This window comes from Acartia tonsa, chromosome 2 (genome assembly GCF_053477335.1).
Source record: "Acartia tonsa isolate MP-2025a chromosome 2, ASM5347733v1, whole genome shotgun sequence".
NCBI lineage: Eukaryota > Metazoa > Arthropoda > Copepoda > Calanoida > Acartiidae > Acartia > Acartia tonsa.
The window spans coordinates 22,483,927-22,506,758 of record NC_137261.1 but is presented as its reverse complement, the minus strand read 5'-3'; the positions used below and the strand labels follow the sequence as shown (position 1 = coordinate 22,506,758).

At 33.1% G+C, this 22,832-nt stretch overlaps 1 protein-coding gene across 1 annotated transcript in view; it reads right to left on the bottom strand.

Moving 5' to 3' along the window:
- The window catches only part of LOC145306804 (lipase lipl-1-like), a 39,747-nt gene that overhangs the window by 7,642 nt on the left and 9,273 nt on the right, over positions 1-22,832 (bottom strand). Inside the window, exons 5-12 of the mRNA XM_080149102.1 lie at positions 18,166-18,236; positions 17,568-17,629; positions 15,761-15,839; positions 13,293-13,380; positions 4,638-4,731; positions 4,083-4,178; positions 3,173-3,304; positions 721-834 (exon numbers count right to left, since the gene is read on the bottom strand). Of these exons, the coding sequence (XP_080005228.1) occupies positions 721-834; positions 3,173-3,304; positions 4,083-4,178; positions 4,638-4,731; positions 13,293-13,380; positions 15,761-15,839; positions 17,568-17,629; positions 18,166-18,236 (736 nt within the window). The remainder of the gene's footprint in view (positions 1-720; positions 835-3,172; positions 3,305-4,082; positions 4,179-4,637; positions 4,732-13,292; positions 13,381-15,760; positions 15,840-17,567; positions 17,630-18,165; positions 18,237-22,832) is intronic.

Here is a 22,832-nt window from a genome sequence, read left to right as displayed (position 1 = left end):
AAATATGCTTGCTTTCTTAAACGGCTATTATCTGTTGATCCCTTGGTTTTCGGGTGGTTGAGAAAGGATAGGGATATACCTTTAGCTGGTTTCTATCCTTATATTTTAAATAAATGACAGTAAAATTATTGCCCAAACAACCTATAACTGCATTGTATTGCAAAATAATTTATAGATTTTAGAACTGGCTTCAGATGCACTTAGATATAATTTTTTTACTTCATGATATAGAGTTACTCAAGATAGAAACTAAAATTCAACATGTTTTCTGTATATATTAAATGCACTGATGGCAAGGAAGGAGGGGACATTGAACTGTAAATTAAAATTACATTAAAAGTTACATAGCTTAGATTAAAAACTTTGAGTACTTCTACTGAATTTTGATCAATTGATTCCAATTTTTTCAACCAATAATTTACTCTATATATAGAAGGGATAATTTAAATTATCATTATTTGGGCTGTACATCAATTTATCGTTTATTGTTTTATCCCTTAAAATCCTTACTTTGATGGTATAGTTTTATTTCACCAATCATGGACATAAAGGATAGAATGTTATGATGTTTTAAAATAACTCTGGAAGTTTTATTGGACTGTAAATATAAATACTGTCTCCTATTTTATCATCGATTTTTTGGCTTAAAAACTTATGAGTTCACTAGAGGTTTGCAAAATTCTCCAACGAATGAGATTCCGTGTCGATAGTTAGTTTTACCTGTGTATTAACATTTTCTAAAATATATTGTGGAGGAGTTTCTTGTCCATGGTGCTCCATATTAGCCTCGGCTGAGCCCCAATCAAACCCAACAAAGTCCTTCACATTAACTTCCTAAAAATATTTTATTTGTTAGGTCTCCCTCTAAAATAATTCATTAAGTTAGATTTTTCAGTGTTTTCCATTCAAGTGCCTGTCGATCACTGTTACCTGCATTAATTTTAAAATTAATTGAAAATAAGAAAATGGTTTAATCTATTCCTATGCGTAACTCTGAGGGGCTTCTTATTGTTCCCTAACAAGTGGAGCCTCCCTCTTTTTTAAAACCAAAATAAGGGCGACATGAGTTTTTCTGTTCTCAACAAGGCAATTTGAAGAAAAAGGTCGATTATTCTTAAATGTTTCAAATCTATCTTAATCTTACTTTACCAGGTATTCTTGATTACAATGAATTTTGTATTTAACTTTGTAATTTAAAAAAAATTGTCATGAGATTTTATGAATTGTATTCATCATACAATATGAATTAATCATAATGGAACAAAGGACAAAGTATATATGGATATGATAAATTAGATTTCTGTATCGAAAATAATTCAATCTATAAACAGAGCAGGTCCCAACATCCATTTTTACTGTATATCTGTCCATAGACGTCCAAGCTATTTATTTTGGGGGGGGTAAAATTTTTTTAAGGGGGGGGGTAATTCGCTTTTGGGGGGGTAAAATTTTTTTAAGGGGGGGGGTAATTCGCTTTTGGGGGGGGGGGGGTAAAATGGCGCGCGAATCGCACCGCAAATTTTTTTACCCCCCCCCAAAAAAAATTTTTTTACCCCGGGGGTAAAATTTTTTTGGGGGGGTAATTTAAATTTTATTAAATATTTAGTATTAAAAATGCCAAAATTGTTTGGGAGGGGTAAATACCAGGGAGTAAGGGAGGGGACAATGGGCAATTAATTCAATTTAAGAGTTTTTGAAGAAAGGCCATGAAAACCAGAATAATCACGAAAATATGGTTGAAATTGTAAAGTGATTGTTGATTAAATCTAGAAAACCATAAACTAAGAAAAAAGTTCCAAGAAAAAAAGCAATCATTTGAAAATTAGATTACCAGTATTACAGACTGACATAACCATTCTGTAATTAATTACTAGAAATATCTCCCTGGAACTCTCCAAATGACAGGGAAAGAGAAAAGAGATTTTGGGGCAATTGATGATACCCCCTCCTAAATGGTTGGGAGTGCCTACGGCACCCCCAGGGTAGGGATAAATTTTAAATGGGGGGGGGGGGGGTAAAATGAAAAAAATTTTGTGGGTGCCTACGGCACCCCCAAAATCGTTTGGGGGGGGGGGGTAATCGCCCCATTACCCCCCACCTTGGACGTCTATGTATCTGTCAAATTATATATAACTTTACAAAGTGTATCAAAAACAGCAATGTGACGTCATAAAAAAGAGGGATTAGCAATCTCTTTTTAGGGGTTTTCTATCCCACTTCTCCATTCATCTCCCTCACTTGTATGACGACATATGGCTGATTTTTTAGACAAGTTGTAAAGTTACCATTATATTGACTATACTTTTTGTTGTTAATTTCTTTAATTTTTTTCTATTGAATTGGTTAACAGCTTCTTGTCCTTTATAACGAAATTGTGAAGATTTTAAACTAAGTTATTAGCTAATTATTGCTTGGCTACACTCATGGACAAATAAATCCTTGTTGGTTACATCCTGAGCGATAGAGATATATTCTCTAATTCAGCTATAGGATAACAGTGGAGGTACATTTAGGTGTCATAGGTTAAAATGTGTAAAAATATTGTGACAAAAGTAAGTTTTTTTCACTTCACAGTTACATAAAAGTCTGTTGAAAACGGTGAAATATTATTAGATTATATATCTACTAGTTGCCTCGCCCCTAGTTATAGAATTAGACTTGGAAGTTCAGGGAAAACCATCACATGCAATAACCCGCGACCATGGCTCAACATGTAGCGCATCCGCTCGTCGTCGGAAAGGTGATAGGTTCGAATCTCGGTCCGACACCACGTCATAACTAAAGACGTTAAAAATGGTTCCTACTGCTGTTATGTCAGGTGTGCGACATAAATAGTTAGAATAGGTGGAATGCCTTGGCCAAAAACAGGCGCAACTCACTACCATGCACAGTTAGGACTTCTCAGAAAAAGGTCGTGCAATCAAATGGTTGGTTGTCTGATTGGCAAATGGACGCTTTACACCGCCATCATGGGGATTAGGGCTGACAACCTTATCCCATATCCATAAAAATTTTTCAGCGGTCTATGCTCCCCCTGTGGAGTGAAAAGGGCTTGTTACTGTTTACACCACATGCCATTTATAAAGAAACCCTGAAAAGTACAACCCATTCAGACCAGCAGTTTCTTAAGCTTCTGACCACAAAACCTTACTACTTTATATTATAGGATTACCTGAGCATATTGAAGGACTGTAAATGTAGAAGTAGGAGCTGGTAGATGCTGAACTATGGTGGGTAACATTGTGTCATTCATCTGTTGTTCATCATAACCAGTCAACAAGAATACAACATTCTCACACACACCCTGTATATTTTATTTGTTAGTAAATTTGAATTTGAATTATATAAATATCGCCAAAGTTTTTTTATTAAAATATAAAAAAACACCTTTCAGGAATTTACATTTTATTTTGTCCTTTAATTTTTATATTTTGTGCAAAACTAGTTTTTATTTTACTTTGATGTATAATAATTTACTTATAATTTCATAAAAGTGTTATTAGCTGAGTTCATTGTTTAGTCTCTAATGGACAATATTGTTCTTGTTCAAATATCATTCAATTAATTTTAAATCAATTAGAATTTGATTGAAATATAATATTAAGGTATTTACATAAGCTCTAAATCACATCAAGACCTTATTAATTGGTGGTCTAACTCATTTCGAATCTGGACCACAATGAAACTGTTTGAAAGAAAACTTTTTTTTTATAATTATTCTAATCTAGGTTAGGTTACGTTTAGTTCTCTTAGTGCTTTAAGACAAGTAATTTAAAAAATAATCGATGGGGGTAGGGGTCAAGGGGTGACTGGTAAAGAAATTTGTTTAAGTGGGAGCACCGACTAATTAATTTCTGCTTTTCAGGACCACTTCCAACTAACTTAAGATAGCTTATACCAACAACGAAATTAATTTGAAACAAAATCACGAAATATACCAGTGATTTTCAGCTGTCGTTCGGGGTTAACACTTATTTAAATTGACGACCTTTTATCTGCCCCCTAAATATAATTTTGGATTTATTTTGCTTGTTGGCTATATCTTATTCCTGGGTTTTAGATAAAAAATGGCGATGGTTTACCTCTAGCCAAGAGTTATCACAGAAAAGTGCAGCTAACAAGTCCATCAGCCAATCACTGAATCCAAACTCTCCAAATCCAAGGTTTTCAGCAATCCACTGAATAATTCACTTTATGAGCTAAAATGGTACGTATTAAACTATTGAAATATCCAACTTGTAATATTTTAATTGCAAAGTTTCTTTACAAGTTTGTTTGTTTTCAGAAATGTAAAACATTGGTCTTGTTTTGTGAATGAAAAAATCTTGTAATTATCTTTTCAAAATTTTATATTATCGAGATTGTTTTTTTTATGTTATAAATGTAAAAGCTCTATATCAGTTTATTACTACCCCCCACTGCACTGTGAGGATCTATTAATTACTGCTAATGGAATCGCTGGAAAGTGTCATATATGACGTCATAGAATGTGTCTAAAAGGAGGGATGAGAGGAGAAGTGGAAAAGGGAACCCCTAAAAAAGAGATGGATTATACGTTTTTTTATGACGTCACACATGACGCTTTCCAGCGCTACCTGTTACTGTTTTAACAGAAATCATAAAAAAAGTCTACTTACGTCAACAGCAAATGCAAATGGGGCAATGTAGGCAATAGGACTGGCCATATGGTCTACATAAGCAACAGGTGCAAGGAAGGTTGCCAGTTCAACTCTGTATTACGTAGTATAACTTTTTAATAATCAATTACTATTTCTAGATTTTCGGCCTAATCGTTGCTTTCATTCAAACCTGTATTTAGACCAATGAAAACCTCCACCTTATTATTCTTGTCAAAACATATTTTTTGTCCATGCGTGGGGCTCTAACCGTATGAAGAGCACTCCCTAATTTCAAAAAATCATTAGAAATAAAAATAAATATTTGTGGGAAGGGAATTTGCCACAAAATGTTAGTGACACATAATCAAAAGGGCGCGGGAGAAGGTTTCTCCGCCAATCTCTGAAGATTAACCCCCTCCCCTCTTTTCTGTTTTCTCAAAGTATATAAAGTAATTGAAGAATCGTACTTTGAATGAGGCACTGCTTAAGGATTGGACTGTGTGAAATTCGCAACTGTTTGTGTTATTTCGCAGATTTTGCAAAGAAAAGTAGTTTCTTTAGTTATCAACGTCAAGACTTTTTTATAGTAAGGTTGGAAATAAAATTGAAGATTGATTTGAATGAAAAAGGTAAAAGGTATACAATCAAATGACATCAAATGAGAAATATTGCGCCTTTAAAAAACTACGTTACGCCAGTTAAATGCAATAGATATAAATCAAGAAAATAGTTTTCAGCAATTTTGTGTACATACAATAGCAATGTAATAAAGAAACAAATACAAATACCCCAAATGAGTTGTAATTTAAGGCAAAACATGTTTTGCAAAATAGATTTTCATGTAGATATCCCTTCCTAAACCTAATTTTACATGGAAATCCTTATACTAAAGTAACAGGATGTTTGTGTGTCTGTCTGTGTGTTTGTTTGTACCGAAGGATCTCGCTAACCGCCGAACCGATCGGGTTCTCCTTAACAGGATAGCTTCTCATAGGTCCCGGGAAGGTTTATAGCTATTTTCTTGGGGGGTGGGATACCCCCAACCCCCCCAAAAAATGAAAAATCACCCCCCAAAATTTTTTTTTAATTTTTTTTTTTAACTAAAATTTTTTTTTACTTTTTCTTTTAAAATCTAAAATAAGAAATTGGGTTATTAAATTCGACTCTGTCCTCCTCAAGTGCCCCTAGAGGCCTCTAGGGGCGTAGCCGCTAGTGGATGATATTGTACGTGTGGGTTTGTTTCTAAATCTTTGCATGTCTCTGTAATTGTGGTCTATCTAAAAAGTGTTCAAAGCTTCCCAAAATCATTGCCAGCTAAAAATTTTTAATTTAAATGCTGGCGGGTCTCTAACATTATTTCCTTATTTTCAAAGCTTCTGGTAAATAAACCTTGCGTAGCTACCCAGTAATTTGATGTTTTCACAAGTAAAAACGTTTAACACATCCATTCACACAAATTTCCTCCACGGAGCCAAATTTTCACTCTCTTTATTTTTATCTGAGTGTCTTTTTTTATGTCACTTTCTCTCTCTCTCTCTCTCTCTCTCTCTCTCTCTCTCTCTCTCTCTCTCTCTCTGTTTTCATTCTTGTAAATTGTTTAAGACCTTAAATCAATCATTTTTATTTATTTCCATTCTTAATAATTTTTTTATTGATTTAGATAAGTTTCAAATATTTTATGAACAATTTTTGTCGAAAAAGTAAATAATAATTTTATAAATAAAAAAAAATATTTTACAATAGAAGAAAGAGTTTGAGTCCCAGATATGCTTTCCCTAAAAGTGCAAAGCGAGCAGCTAATTTTTAAATTAAATATAATTGTTGGTACTTTTTTATTCATTGAGGGGTTATGAGCCTGCGGGATGTATAAATACTTAACGTTCCTAACCCTGCCTGGATACTCTGAATTCTAAATAACTAAACCTAAAGTAAAACACTAACACACGAAACCCCAACCCCCAAATTTTCAATTTATTTTAAAATAAGGGAAGTGGAGGGTCCTACCCCAAACGTAAGAGTCCCAAACGTCAGAGTGGACAAACGCAAGAGTCCCAAACGCAAGAGTCCCAAACGTCAGAGTGGACAAACGTCAGAGTGGGACAAACGTCGGAGTGGACAAACGTCAGAGTGGACATTGCTTAAGTAAAACATCAGAGTCTATGCTATTTTAATTATATGACAATTTTGAAAGTTTTTTATACCACTGTCTACAAAATAATGGTTATGGCCGCAGCGCTCGGCCCCCTAGCCTGCCTAGCCGCAGCGCTCGGCCCCCTAGCCTGCCTAGCCGCAGCGCTCGGCCCCCTAGCCTGCCTAGCCGCAGCGCTCGGCCCCCTGGCCTATAACCTAACCTAACCTATCTAAGAAAAATAAGGGGACCGAATAAAGGGGGGGGGGGGGAGGGTGGATAAAAAAATTCAAAATTGAAAAAAAAATTCAAAATTGAAAAAAATTTCAAAATTGAAAAAAAAATAAAAAATTAAAGAAAAATTCAAAATTGAAAAAAAATTTTGGGACTCCTGCGTTTGTCCACTCTGACGTTTGTCCCAAAAATCCTGCGTTTGTCCACTCTGACGTTTGTCCCACTCTGACGTTTGTCCCACTCTGACGTTTGGGACTCTTGCGTTTGTCCACTCTGATGTTTTTCCACTCTGACGTTTGGGACTCTTACGTTTGTCGTGGAACCAAGTGGAGTTCTTTAATTTTGGAATTTTTCTGAATATATTGAGCATATACCTTTATAAGCAAAATTATAAATTTGATGAGGACAGACAAACATTTTTTCCTTGTACCCAGTACCTACCTATATTATTATTTGGATTTTTTGGTATTTCTATTTTATTAAGATAAAATATCAATGTCAAGCTTTGTATTGAAATTGTAATGGCAGACCATCAAGATCTCAACAAGAGTTTTTATTAGATCCGGGTACAAAGAATCATATAAGAAGGCGGCAACGTGTTTGCTTTAGTGATATTTTAGATATTACGGATAGGCTTAAAGTGAAAAAATAATATACAGGGTGCGCCACATATCCTCGGACATTTTCTAAATTGTAAACAAATGAACATAAAATCGTCAATTTTAAAGATTTTATTAAATTTTAAAAACTGGGAAGCAAACTAGGTATATGACTTTTAGATCATTGATTAAAATCGCCGCCAGCATCAATCACCGCCTTTACCCGCCTCCTCAACCGCCGGCAGGCCCAGGTCAAAATGTACCTGTCCAAGATGGCGAAGTTCTCCTTAATAGTGGCAATGAGGGAGGTCTTTGTGGCATGGGCACGTCTATTGGTGCATGCTTCAAAGTAGCCCTAGGCACAAAAGTCCATTGAATTAAGAGAGGGCTGCTGGGAGGCCCCATTTCCTTAGGAATGTGAGTAACCGCAGGATCCTAATTCACCCAACTTTCAAGCTACCATTTGACACGGAGGCCTTTATTTAGACCACAGTTGAGCTAGAACGACGTTCTATACCTTTTTAGAAATTGCATGAAGATTCAAATAGGGTTGACAGCACAATCCATAGTCTAAAATAAGTTTTAAGTTCCATATGGGTCTCTAAAGTCGAGAACCGAGAAATTTTCACGATTTTACATGATTTTTGACGTTTTTGACATCTCTAAATCTGTCACGTTTCACTTTGCCGGAGTACTACAGCCAAGCCATTTTAGATAGAGAGCTCTAGTCTTTTCTAGTGTCTTACTTATGCATCTAACAGTATCCCCAGCAAGTTGCATAACTCTACCTCATCTACAGATGGGCTGAGGTCCGATTTATTGTGCCCTAGTCGAGAATCCAGATTATACCACCGGCGCAACTCGAATCTGCCTTGTTGAACATAAGCGCGGCCAGCTCGGAGTACGAGCCTATCTTCGTCCAAAGATTTTTTTGTGCTTAAAGGTCATTACCTAAGCTTTTTATAGTGGGGTCAAATGTCCTGATTGGTCAAGTAGTTTTGACGCTATGGCCGTTTAAAGAATGTCCGAGGATATGTGGCGCACCCTGTATCCTTTTTATAAAGAACTAACGTTTTATCAGGAGCTTAAGATTTCAATAAATAATAAACTGATTGTGTTCTTCATTATAGGGAAGCTTTACATAGATTAAGGGTTTGTTTTAGGCTATTTTAATTTTAAATCTAACCCTTGGGATGGTTTTAGGCTATTTTTCAGTCCCCTAACTAGCTCTTTGAATATAGAGCCTCCTGGATGCTAGGAACGCAGACGCTAGTAAGATTGATTAAAAAGTAATAACCGAAATAGATTTCAACATTAATTATAAGTTTAAAAATAGTGAAGAAAGGACCAAATAAAATGTTCTATGATAAATTATAGATTTTATTTATTTTTAACCCAATCTAATTTCTATTTTGTTTTTATGGAATAGCCTCAAACTACCGTCGGCCATTAAAACTTATCTAAAATTGCACTTAAAGTAACAATTTTCATAATGTATAGCTAGGATTTCAAAAGATATTCCATCTTATTCTAGGCTATGCCTCCTATAGATTTATTCACACTTGTTATTTTAATAAACCTCTGGATAAAATTATTTTAAGTACTTAATATAATTGGATAAACCCCATTTTTAAGCAGCAAAACCCATCACACACTTAGAATTGACAATGAATAGAAATTTTGTATGAAAAAGCAAATGTTGTTTTTCCATCTGATATACACACTACACACAGAATAAAACAAGGATGACAACATTACTGAAAAAACATGTATAGCAAACCAGACAAAAATAATATAATCATTAAAAATATAAAGCTAAAGAGCTTTTATTATTGAAGAAATGGTATAACATTAAGTCTGCATATTTTCAACAATACTTCATCATATAGACGTGCTCATATTTTAAGATTTAATAATGATTTGCTTATAATATTGAATCAAATTGTATTAGGAATCAACATTTCATAAATAATTTGCAATTAAATGTTTAAAAATAATAGATATTTCTGGTAATCTTATAGAGTTGTCAATGTTAAGAAAATTACATGATACAAAGTTTTAACAGACCAACCTACCAACCCCTAAATGTAAAAAGCTTCGCTTTGAAAAGAAGCTAAGTCTACAAACCACTAAATGGATAAAAGCTTCTAGAAATAAGATACTATTTTAGTTTTTATCATTTTATTTTATATGTAATTCTAATCATTTTCAGTCGATGAATTTTAGAAAATTCTCAATTATTTTTATTATTTTTATTTGCAAAGCTTTTGTAGTATCTTGGCCAGTCATTACTTTACTGACTAACTGAGATTCATAGAAATTCAGTAATAAAAAATATTGAATCATGCTATCGATCTCGAATTCAAAGTATGCTGGAAAGTCAAGCCAATAAATTGAATATGCTGATGGTTCCTATAAAAATGACTTTATACACAAGAAATTACTAATAATAGGCCATATAAATTTTAATTGATCAGAAGTAAAATGTATATTGGTCTATTATTGGTTATTTGTATTGTATGACGTCATTTTTTTATAGGCACTTTAAGCTGCTTCTAATAGATTGCGGAAATTTAGCGGTCAAAAATAAAAAAATGGATATTTCTATTCTAATGTTTGACACAACCCTAAACTGGCATGAAATGTATTGTAATTTCTGGTAAGGTATCTGGTGGGCCGAGGTTCCAGGTAGTTTATTCCAGGAAAATGAAGTGATCATATATGGATATTTGGTGCTAAAGTAAATATACTCAAACTTTAGATAAGGAGACAGTGCATCTCTACAAGCCTGGTACTGAAACTATTATTCTTACATAAATCACATTTAAATACACCCGGACAAAATACCTCGGTTGAAGCTGTAATTAACTGACTTGGGATGACTTTGGGAGTTGTTTGTACAACAAAGCAGCCATGAAAACATGTTAGAAGTACAAAGACAAGGTTCCTTTTGAAAATAAACTAATAATTAATATGCTTTTTCATTGTTTAAAAGGCGTAGCTTTTCTATTTTTAGGGCATATCCGTTCATCTATCCGTCGCAATGTGAGGCATTGATCGTATTAGGTACAATTTGTAGAGCGTTGCAACTAAATGTAAAATTTTAGTTAAATCCCAAAAGGTCAGTACTTGCATTCATGTTTTTTTAACTATGTTGACAACAAATTTAAACTTGACTTAATCCTCATTTTGATTAATAATATTTTAAGAACTAAAAAGATTCTTGTCTTTTTAGAAATTTCAAAACGCACCTGATCCCAACAATGTGCAAATTTGTGGGATGAAAAATGTGGTAGATTTTGGTATGCAATTTTAAGAAGCAAAGTAAATCTGCAGTTGGTCGGATTAACTATTATAGTTGCAAAATTAACAAACATATTAATTTCTTTAATGATTAATATTACCAACAATTTTAAAATCAACTTGCTTAGCAAAAGGAAACAATGGGTGGTTAAAATAATATAAAAAAGGTTGCTTTCTTTAAATTTAAATATTCTTGTTACAAGAAGAAAATGCAACACAAAAACAAAACCACATCACAACTACCACATTACTACAACACATTTACAATGCAACTACAACAGCAAAACGACATCACAACTACGCAACCACAACACAACATCAAACAACCACATAAATCGACACAACAGTTGTCTTAACCTCTTTTCGAGGAAGCTTTGTGTTTATCAAGTTCGAAATTAATTCCTTATCATTATCCAAAAACTAAGCGCAAATGTCGTCTTTTTTGGCTTTCCTTTCATAATGTGGCGCGGCATGGATTGTTTGTATATTTTGATGCGCACGTTCGTTACTTTTGAATGAGATATGAGTGTGTGAAGATTTCGGAGAACAAAATTGGGCCTATCATTGGTCTCATAGTGTGTGAACGACCCTAGTATACCAGGGATTTGAAACCATAAGAACTTCAGGTAGAATTTGTTGTTTTTATTAAGAAGAATGGTGTATAGGACGATTATATGTAGTTTTAAAAAGGCTTTAGCCAGCTAAGCATGAAACTTAATTATGATTAATATATGTTTAGTAATTTTTATGTGCCTTTATTTTTGCATTTAACAATGATTTATTAAACCAAATAATTTTCCTTTAAAGCCAAAGTTTCCAAAGATTCTTAACAGTAGAGAAAAATGATTTTTAAAAAAGCAATTAAGATTACGTGGTTATAAATAACTGGAATTATGAACTAATTGATTTTGTAATTTCAGGACTTTGAAATAATTTCATCAATAAATCTATATTCAAACCTGCTGTTGAAACTTGGTGGTTCCTGGTATTGGGGGTTTGTATGTTCGCCAACAGATCTCGAGAACTTCCCGCTAATTCGGAAGTCAAACTCAACCAAAGTGTCATGGTTGATACAACAGTAAATTATCAATTCTTAAATACGGAAAGTCACCCTTTGATTTTGGAAAAGCTTCGCATATAAATGTACCTTTAAAACCCAAATTATTTTTGTAAATAGAAACAAAAAGCACGATTATAGAAAATTTAGGACAAATCAGAAAATTACATATTTTATATGAAAAGAGAGATGTTTTCTTTATATCAATTTTCTTGTTATCAATATAAGACTAATCCCTAATCAAGTTGATATCAATTAATAGAATAGATGGATAAAAGTTTAATAAAAACATGCAATCAAGCGTTGTCTTAAAATCTTTGAGGACTTTTATTTATTGTTAATCATATAAGCATCAAACTATTCCACCTAATAATTTTCATCTCCAATGTAATTTATCTCCATTGCGTATCCATTCCTTTAAGATCTCTGATTAATCAACCGCCCTTAAACTTTTGGTCGACAACTTGGTTTAAAGTTCTTAATCTGTTAAACTTTAGTTAATGGCTTTTTTACAGACCAAATTGATTTTGATTGAGAAAATATATCCCTGTTTATTTATAAACTCTATATTACTATAGACAGATTTAAACTATTGGAGATGTTATTACCATAAAAACACACACCATAAACAAATCAAAATATTGCACTACCAAAATTGCCTATTTTCGTTGTTGTCACTGACACTTTGAAGCTAAATTTAAAGTTATATTATTTATTTTATTTTTATCCTTTTACCGAAGTATTTTTGGTGGGGGGTCAATATGGAAGTACCCTCTAAAAAATGCTTGCCCGAATAAATTCCTCTAGATGATTGATAAGAATTAGTAAACCCTAAAAAGTATAGGGGGATTATAAATAGTCACTAGCTTTTAAATAAAAATGATCATAAAAACATTTAACATAAATGTTATTATCATTTTAAAGTTTTTTTAGAGTTTAAGTTTACTTGTGTACGAAAAAGAGACTTATATATACATATCTGCATTTAGAAAGATTAATCTTCTACATATTATACATTAACTTAACATTTCCTTATATGTGCTACTTTATAGTATTTACAAATATATGCTATCAAACATTGCAATTTTTAACATTAAAACTTATGTCATTTTTAAATCATTTTAATTGTACTTGATATTCTTATTATGTCAGCTATACTTATTATCAAAACCTAATTTAATTTCTATTTTTGTCGACGCTATTGAAAACTAGTGAAGTATTCTAGTATTATAATTACAGTATTGCAGCTATGGGCGTGCGGTAAAGTGGTTTAGAGGAGTAAAACAACCCCCTCCTGAATAAAAAATCTTTAATCTCGGGCAATCATTGCGTTTTGATGTTAAAAGTTATGCCTGTCCGCCCAAGTTTGATTTAGGGAGTTCATGACCATGTAGGTGGTAGTACCCATAGAGTGACCAATATAGAACATCTTCTCTTTACCTAAATACAAGTTTGATTGAGAGAGTTCATGACCATTTAGGTGGTAGTACCCATGGAGTGACCAATATAGAACATCTTCTCTTTACCTAAATACAAGTTTGATTAAGAGAGTTCATGACCATGTAGGTGGTAGTATCCATGGAGTGACCAATATAGAACATCTTCTCTTTACCTAAATACAAGTTTGATTAAGAGAGTTCATGACCATGTAGGTGGTAGTACCCATAGAGTGACCAATATAGAACACCTTCTCTTTCCCTAAATACAAGTTTTATTAATAGAGTTCATGACCATGTAGGTGGTAGTACCCATGGAGTGACCAATATAGAACATCTTCTCTTTACCTAAATACAAGTTTGATTAAGGGAGTTCATGACCATGTAGGTGGTAGTACCAATGGAGTGACCAATATAGAACATCTTCTCTTTACCTAAATACAAGTTTGATTAAGGGAGTTCATGACCATGTAGGTGGTAGTACCCATGGAGTGACCAATATAGAACATCTTCTCTTTACCTAAATACAAGTTTGATTAAGGGAGTTCATGACCATGTAGGTGGTAGTACCCATGGAGTGACCAATATAGAACATCTTCTCTTTACCTATATACAAGCAATAATTGTAGAGAAGTTGCGCAAACTATTTACTATTAATGTTTTATTGTAATTACGCACTTATTGATCCCAAGCCCCTAGCTCCTGCAGGGGGCCTAACCTTTTGGTAGCCTAACCTAAACTAACTATAGTAACCTAACTATCGTATCTTGGTTTCCCTCAAAACTCCCCCTTTCATAGGTTTAAAATAAATTTAAATAAATGTGGTGGGGTAGTTTTTTTTTGTGAACCTAGTAATAGTGTCTAACTGTTTATCTTTGTGACGTAACAAAAATCCATCTCTTTCTTAGGGGTTTCCTTTACCATCTCTCCTCTCATCCTTCGATTTTTGTTACGTCACAAAGATAAAAAGTTAGACACTATTACTAGGTTCTTTTTTGTTTTATTTATTGGTTTATCTTAGAAAAAGGTAAATCTTGTTGTGGAAATAAATAAAAAAAAAATTCTAGTTTTGTTCAGATTTATCCTTGTTTAATAAACTTTAGTGAAACAAAATAAATTTAAATATATACATTACTGTATGAAAATCTCAAATGGAAAAATATTCTTAAAATAAGAAGAAAACAATTGACTCTGTAAAGCAAAACTACAGATGTCGTCGTAAAATCAAAAATGTTCTTTGTCAAGAGGAATATCCTTAGATAATATTAGAATCATAAAAAGATAATCTAGTTTTATAGGACACACAGATGAAATATGTTGTTGAGTAGAAGCTAATAAACTTTTCTTTGGTTAAGGAACCAATTTATCAAATAGTTGTTGAGAAAATATAATTTTTTCTAAACCATCTATAACAGACAAACAATTTAGTTTATTTAATTTGTTTCGCCCCTAAAGATGGAGAGAGGTTCGATTGCTGGATTTATTTTATAAACACTTCCCCCTGTCTATTTTTAATTTTAGTAATTCTTGGGTGGATGTATGTCCCACCCTCCAACGGATAGAAAGATCTTAAGGTTCATACGGACAGACATTGTTCAATTTTATATCATAGATCTTTTGTGAAGACGAAGAAAGTCCCTCAATGACGTCATAAAAATGAGGGATGAGGAGAGGAGTGGGAAAGAAAACCCCTAAAAAAGATATGGATAATCCCTTGTTTTTATGACGTAACATGCTGATTTTTTGAGGGACTTTTTTCGTCTACTCTTTTGTGGATTGTGTATATCTATCCGTAGAAATAAAACAAAGAAATTTGTCAAATGCTAGATTTATGTCAAACTGCTACAAATAAAACTTTAATCTAGAAGTCAAATGGTAGATAGGGGTCATGTAAGTGTTTTCACACAAAGTGCCTGTTAAGCACTGATAATACCCTCCTTTTCAGGAAAGGTTCGTGTATGTCCAAGGATGGATTTAGGCTATTTTCTGCCCTCTTTGATACCAGAGCCCTTAGATACAAGGGGCACTGAAGCTATTTTTTTATAGTAAATTGACAATAAAGGGGGAGGCAGTTGTTTCTACGCGTAACTACTGCATGGTTGGCCGTAATCCTGCGAGGCCTATTTCCACAGGACTATCCATTACCTAATATAACCTAAATATAACACTTAAGATGGGGGAAGGGAAGGAGGATATCCGTGATCTGTGTTTTGTTGATTTACCTACCTGTGTAAAAAAAATTCTATTTTAGTAAAGATAGAATATACTTTTTGTATCAAAACTTTTAGATAAAGATAATTTTATGTTTGTGGTAATTCCAGTTAAATGCTAAAAACATTCTTTTCCTTAATAAAATTGTCCTATATAATTAAAACCCGAGATACCTGTCTTTCTGAGAACATATTCAAGTTCAGTTGGAAGGTCGTAGTGGGCCATCTCGTCCCAACTAAAGTGCCAGAATGCCTAAAATAAAAAAACCCACAATTAATTGTTTATAAAAGCTAAGCTCTCTACGAATAGGTATGTATCTTACGGTTAGAATTGTTAATAAAAACCTATAGCAGCAGTTTTAACTTCTTTTACCACATCTTTTCAAATGATATATAATTATCCTTTTTTGGGATAACAATTTTTAGGATGATTAAGCAGTATGTTATCAGCGAAGCATCTCTATAATCAAGTCTGAACATGTAAGTATTTCCGTACTAAGCATTTTGTAATTAAGTATTTTTTTTGGCAGATTTAAATGAATTTTTCAATACTTTGTATTTGTCAATTTTCGTTTTTATGTCTGAATTGTTAAACGTTGCTTTCATGGATGTTGTCATCCTTGTTAATATGATAATTAGAGTGTTTAATATAAAATTACTTTACATTGCTTCTCAAACATAAGCATAATCCCAACTATTCCTTAAACGTTTGTAAAAAATCAAATGAGTCTTTTCTCTACTATGGATTTAATGTCTGTAGTTTTATTTATATATTTATGCATTCATTTCTTTTTATTCATCATGAACAAGTAAAATTAATGGATTTTTTTTTACAAAGAAAAAAGTAAAGGAAGGGGAAGGGTTTGCAGTTAGGGAATATACTAAGTAAATGAAGTAAAAAGATATGGGTGTCAGTTTTTCTTTTTGTACTTAAAGATCTCGGAAACACCAGAACACATATTCTTTATGGGTATTATATTGTTTTTTCGGTAGAAAATTATTTTATTCTACTTGTCGTATTTCTCTTTAAGTCTGTCTGTTCATTCGTCTGTTTGTCCGTCTGTCTACCCGTCTGACTGTCCGTATTTCTTTCCGTCTGTCTTTCCGCCCGTCTGTCCGTCTGTCTTTCCGTCTGTCTGTCCGTCTGTATGTTCCTCTGTTTGTCTGTCGGTATGTCAGTCTGTCTGTCCGTCTGTCCGTTCTGTAAACTAAAACAAATTATAGTGGTGATGGAACCCCTGCTACAACTTGGCTAGGAGTGAAACCACTACTGGTAGATATAGAATTCCAGTATTATTTTCGTTGATGTTTTCCCAAAGATAATCTAATATAACGATAATATGTAAAGTCAACTCAATTATTCCAAGTTTTACAAGGATGTTAGAAAAAAAACAGTAGGTCCACTTATCCCTGTCTGTGTAAGGTATCATTGAAAAGAAAAGTTGAACACACATATAACATTGAAAAGAAACCTTTCCATAATTTTTCATCTTGCTGTCAAGTTCTACAGAAAAGGTTTGAATAAAACAGAAATCATTTTAGTCTCTCTCTCTCTTTCTCTCTCTCTCTCTCTCTCTCTCTCTCTCTCTGTCTCTCTGTCTCTATCTCTTTCTCTCTCTCTCTCACGCACATATATATCTCTTTCCTTCTATCTTTCTATCTTTAGTCTGGGGTTTTATTCGAAGTTAAGTATATGTGAATTTGAAAATATTATTTTGAATATGATAAATTATTGGTCTGATCTTTTAACACCAGTCAATAGATTACGTCACTGTAGCGTTTGTCTTAAAGAATAGATATACAAAACATGGATAAAAACGAAAATGTATAATAAAATCACATTTAGACTACAATTATAAAATAACTAATCCTTTGTTTATTTTTGAAGAAATTACAAATTTTCGAACATTACCAATATGATTGACAAATAAACATAAAACAGATTTTTACAGAGAAGCGTTGATTCATAATAAATACTTACTTGGTCTTTGTCGGGATTGAGGGTGCAGTGTTTTCTACTGTAAGTGTTTCCTCTGTAATTACCTAAGCAAAAAGTAACATAATTTTATAAAAAAAAATATCAGAGAGGAAGGGAAATTGGACCGTAAAGTACCCAAAGTTTGATAACCACGTCATTTTATTCGTTGGCCCTTAATCTGAAGGTAACTCAATATAATTTTCCAACCTAGTAATGTCAAAGAACCTAGTAATAGTGTCGGACTGATTATGACGTAAAAAAAAATTAGCCAATGAGAGGCCATTATTGACCAATGGTAAAATTTATAGTGGCCTCTCATTGGCTAGTTATTTTTTTTACGTCAAAATCAGTCCGACACTTTTACTAGGTTCACTGTCAAAACTTTTCAATAAAAATTGTTAACTTTAAACCTATTTTTTATCCATTGTCTTATCCTTAAAGATCCTTGACATTGTAAGATTGTCACAAATTATCTCAGAAACGGTTACAATGATCCCTCACTTCTGGGGATATCATCTTTACAACATTCTATTATTAATTAACGATATCATTTAGAAAAAAAATAGGCAGAGAAAAGCTTCCCTGAAAAGATAGAACTTACCCATCCAAACATCGTAACCAGCCTCAGCCAATCTGAAGGCCAAACCTCCATGGTCAGGTCCAGCAATAACCCTAAAAACAACAATGTAAACAAATATAACAGTTGATGTAGAATATACTTGGATATTATGAATGGGGAAAAGTTTTCGTCTATTTAGGGTACTTTTCCCCCTTTCAATTGTTGATAAGTTTGTTAGTAGAAGGAGAGGGATGGTGTAAAGGGGATTTGGGAGGTTCTGTATAAAAAAAACCATTATTAATATATTGAAAAAATATAATGTTAACAATTCAAGAAAGTAGAAATTTAATGTACAGATGGTGAAAAACTAGGGTATTGTTTCTACAAATAACTGTCTTCTAAAGTTTTCAAAATTTTTCTCAATGTTTTTTTATGTTCTTTTCAATGTTTTTTTCTTGGGTTTTCAATGTTTTCAAAAACATTGAGGGACAAAATCTAAGAACTAAAAAAAATTTAGTGAAAAAAATCCTCCAATCATAACATAAACTAATGTTAATGTTAATCTTTTTAGTGCTACTTGTAAAAATGAGCTTTATTGAACTAAGTTTTATTTGAGCAACAATCATTTTAAAATATTGCTGAAAAGAAATGGTTTAGATTTAGAACATAAGGAAAACATAAATATATTCACAAACACATATTTCTTATCCCACAACTTATACATTGAGGAAACGGATAAATAAGTCTTTAAAAAACGCGGAGAAATCCCTCAGAATCTCGAAAAACTCATTTTTTATTTTACAACACCAGATTTAAAATTTTGCGTTATTAAGCAAAGGTGCAAAGAAAGTATAAAAGATAAACTTTTAATTATTGTAAAATTTTAATTGACAAAAAAATCAATTTTCTTTAAAGAATAGAGAAGTCGTTGTTTGCTCCTTCCTTTTCCTTGACAATATTTGTTGAAAAAATCACTCCCCCCCCCCCCATCCCAAGAAACAATATATTTTAAAAGGTGTACATTCACTTTCGCAAAAGTAATTACATTTTAAATCATAATAAGAACCGAATAGAATATAATGAGGTTGATTACAAAGCCATAAAATTGTAAGCATGTCCTTAAATTGAATCCTGCATTTAAGCAGTTTTGCAAACAGTATGTATACAAGTTTTCATGTTCGTTTGTTAATTCAGAGCTTTGCTTTTATGGATTTTGTCATTCTTGTTTTTAAGACTTTTTTTGCAAATATGAAACACTATCTAGATGTGCTTGAACACCTTTTCCAAATATCTCAGAAAGACATTTACACAATTGCATTACAAATTTATGTTGCAAATTTATTTATGATGCAATATAACAATATTTGGTTATATTCAAAATTAGTAGCATAAAAAGTGGATGTAGCTTTCCCCTTTTCCTTGATTTTTTGTAAGTAAAGTTTTTCTATAATTAGGGTTGATTCGTCCGTTACGGACATTTAGCTCTCTTCGTTAATTTGAACAGGTCAGAATTGTTCTATCGATTTCACAATTTACATGGTGATTCCCACACCAATTAGGTATGTAATAGGAAGCGTAGCAACTCTTTAATCGTTACCAGAAAGTCGGTATGCATGTCCATTCAAAGTATACAGTTCGCTTTTATGGATGTTCTCATCCTTGTTGGAACATATTTTTTTGTTTGTCTGTTTTCACTATTAATTATTGAAAAAGTAAAAGTAAGCATTTAGATGTAAAAACCAACATAAATCAAGAAAAAATTAAATGAAAGGCTTTTTAAATGCATGAAATCTTGTATTGTAATTTAAAATCCTTCCACTGGCCTAGCTGTCCCAGCAAGTCTGGAATTTAGATGAAAGAAACAGAAATTCACTATGAGTTCTATTAATTAGGAATAAGTTTTCTAAAAAAAAACTGTTTCTGCTATTGGTTTCTTTGAATCTTATCTTTTAATTAGTGCTTCTGTAAATGTGTATAGCGAAAACATATACCTCCTTGCTTTTAGAAAAAAAAGTGTATAGTTTTCATTCCTAACCATTGCGAGGGCCATAATCCTGCTGGTCCTAAATCTGCGGTGCTCTAACCATACAGGGATACACTCTACCACATGTTACCAAACCTAAGGTAAAACACACGAAAAATTGCCCTCTTCACCGGTGTCCTGGATAGAAAACAGGTTTTTTTGACATACGTCTCACAAGACCTATGTAGTCATGACCGGGAGACAATGATGGTTCAGTACATGACTTTCGTTAAATCACAGCTGATCATTTTTGTGGATTTTTTTGAAAATTACTTTTTTATCCAAAATTTCATAGTTTTTCCCAAAAAAATCTCAATTTTCTCACATTTGCTGCTTAGTTAGCCTAAATTTACACAAGAAAAGTATAATAAGTAACAGCTTTACTGAAGATTGTGCTATCACCTATAACAAGATCTTTCAGAATCAATGGAATAAGATTTGTAGTCTAGAAATTGGGTAAGAGTTAATTATTTTGAATTAATGTTCAACAATAAATTTGCACGTCAGAACTGCTTCTAGCCTCCATAGGCTTTCACCTGGCTTTAACATGATTCAATCTATCTGACTTTGCCTTTGACTCCACAACATAAAGTTATTGCCCTCAAATTTCTGTCACTAAAACATTATCTCCTATCAATCCTCATGTTAAACTTCTTGTTTAAAGACGTTAAAGTTACCATCCCTGTCCTTCAACTTTAACAAGTATGCCTCATAATACTTTCCACTAAACAGGGTACCTCTCTCCACCCTGGTATAGCCAGACCTCTATTCTAGCCGGCTGACATGTTTCACCCAGCCTATAAATCTTGATGGAAGTCAGTTTAGAATTCTGACCTTGTTTGTTAATAAACAATTTCACACACTTTTGACTCTTTCTTTATGGCACTTGTTTGCTATTGAACTTGTGGCTTGACTTTTGCCATATATAGGGATAACAGGGGCGTTCAAGCTTTTTTTTGGGGGGGGTAAAAATTTTAGGGGGGGGGGTAATTTGTGTTTGGGGGGGGGTAAAATGGGGCGCGAAGCGCGCCGAAATTTTTTTTTACCCCCCCAAAAATTTTTACCCCGGGGGTAAAATTTGATTGGGGGGGGTAATTACCCCCCCTAAAGTCTGTTGGGGGGGGTAAATACCCCCCCCCCAAATCTGTTGGGGGGGTAATTACCCCCCCCCAAACTAATTTACCCCGGGGGTAAAACTTTTGGGGGGGGTAATTTAATTATGTAAAAAAAGCACCTACCTAATCTATTAAGTTAATAAGTACTATCCTATAACATAAAGTAGTAAGTAAGGTTTATTTGACTATAGCTTCAGATTTCATTACTTTTAATACTGAGTTCTCCTTTTTAGGAAAGCTTCACATAGATCCCATGATGGTTCCACACTATTATAGGTCAATCCTTTGAGTGGTTTTAGGCTATTTTTCTTCTCCCTTTTTACCCTTTAGAAAACACGAGTTCTTAGATGCTAAGGGCGCCACTACTATTCAAATATATAGTAGTATCTCATTCTTTAGAACATAAAAATACAATAATTAACTCACTAACCAATGAACCAATATGATTATACTTTAAAGTGAAGCGTCTTATAGGTCCTGGTAAGTTTTATAACTAGTTTTGAGACACCCTGACATCCTCCCAAAAGAAATCGCCTATAGAAATTCTTTTTCATTATTTAATGAAATATTTAATTTAGTTAGGTATCTATTTTATGGAATCTTCAGTGCTTTACAATTACATCATAGATCCCCCCCCCCAAAAAAAAAAATTTTCAGTACAATTTTTTTTTTAAGAACATTCAATTTGGGGGGGGGGGGGGTAAATACCCCCCCAAAATTTTTTTTTAAAGAACATTTATTTTGGGGGGGGGTAATTACCCCCCTAAAATGTCAAAAAAAAACCTGTTTCCTATCCAGGACACCGGTGTCTTTGCCTTAATCTTTTTATATAACTTTTCATGTCAAATTGAAATCTATACACCCCCTCCCTTTACCCCCTTAAGGATTACACCCCCTGACTGTGATTAAACCATTTGTACGCCACTGCAGAAGATCTCTTTTCTTGAAGAGTGTTTCTTAAAGTTTATCCTTGTCCATGGACTGTTGGGACCATTAATAACCTTCAACCACAATACGAGAACCAAACAACATAAACAAAATACAAACATATCGCCAACCGCGGCCGCTTATTTTAAAATAGCTTACAAAAGATTGAAAGTTATGCGTCTATAAGTTCTGCAAATGCTTGGAAAGTGTCAAACTAATTGAATTTGCATTTCGTGCAAGTTTTCTTTTGATTATTAATTCTATTTCCTAAAGGATAGAACACACAAATCTTTAGAAAATTAAAATTTTACTTCCACAAACCGCTGGATTTAATGAGGTTTATTTTTCAGTTAGAAGAACTGTCATCTAACGATCCCTGTAAATTTGAAAACTTGCCAATTTGTGCAAGATGTTGCAAAATTGCCAATTTTTGCGCCAAAACAGGGGGAAGGGGGAGGTAAACAAAGATTTACGGTTTTGTCAATGCCAATGATTTAAAAAATGTATATACCTGCTTTTAATTTTAAAAATAGTAGTTTGTAAAGTGTCTTAACAAGATTTGGATCAAGGAGTTAATTTGGATCATGAAAAGAAAACGAAGTAACGGGTTACGTTGTATTTTCACATTAGCTTTTGATATGTTA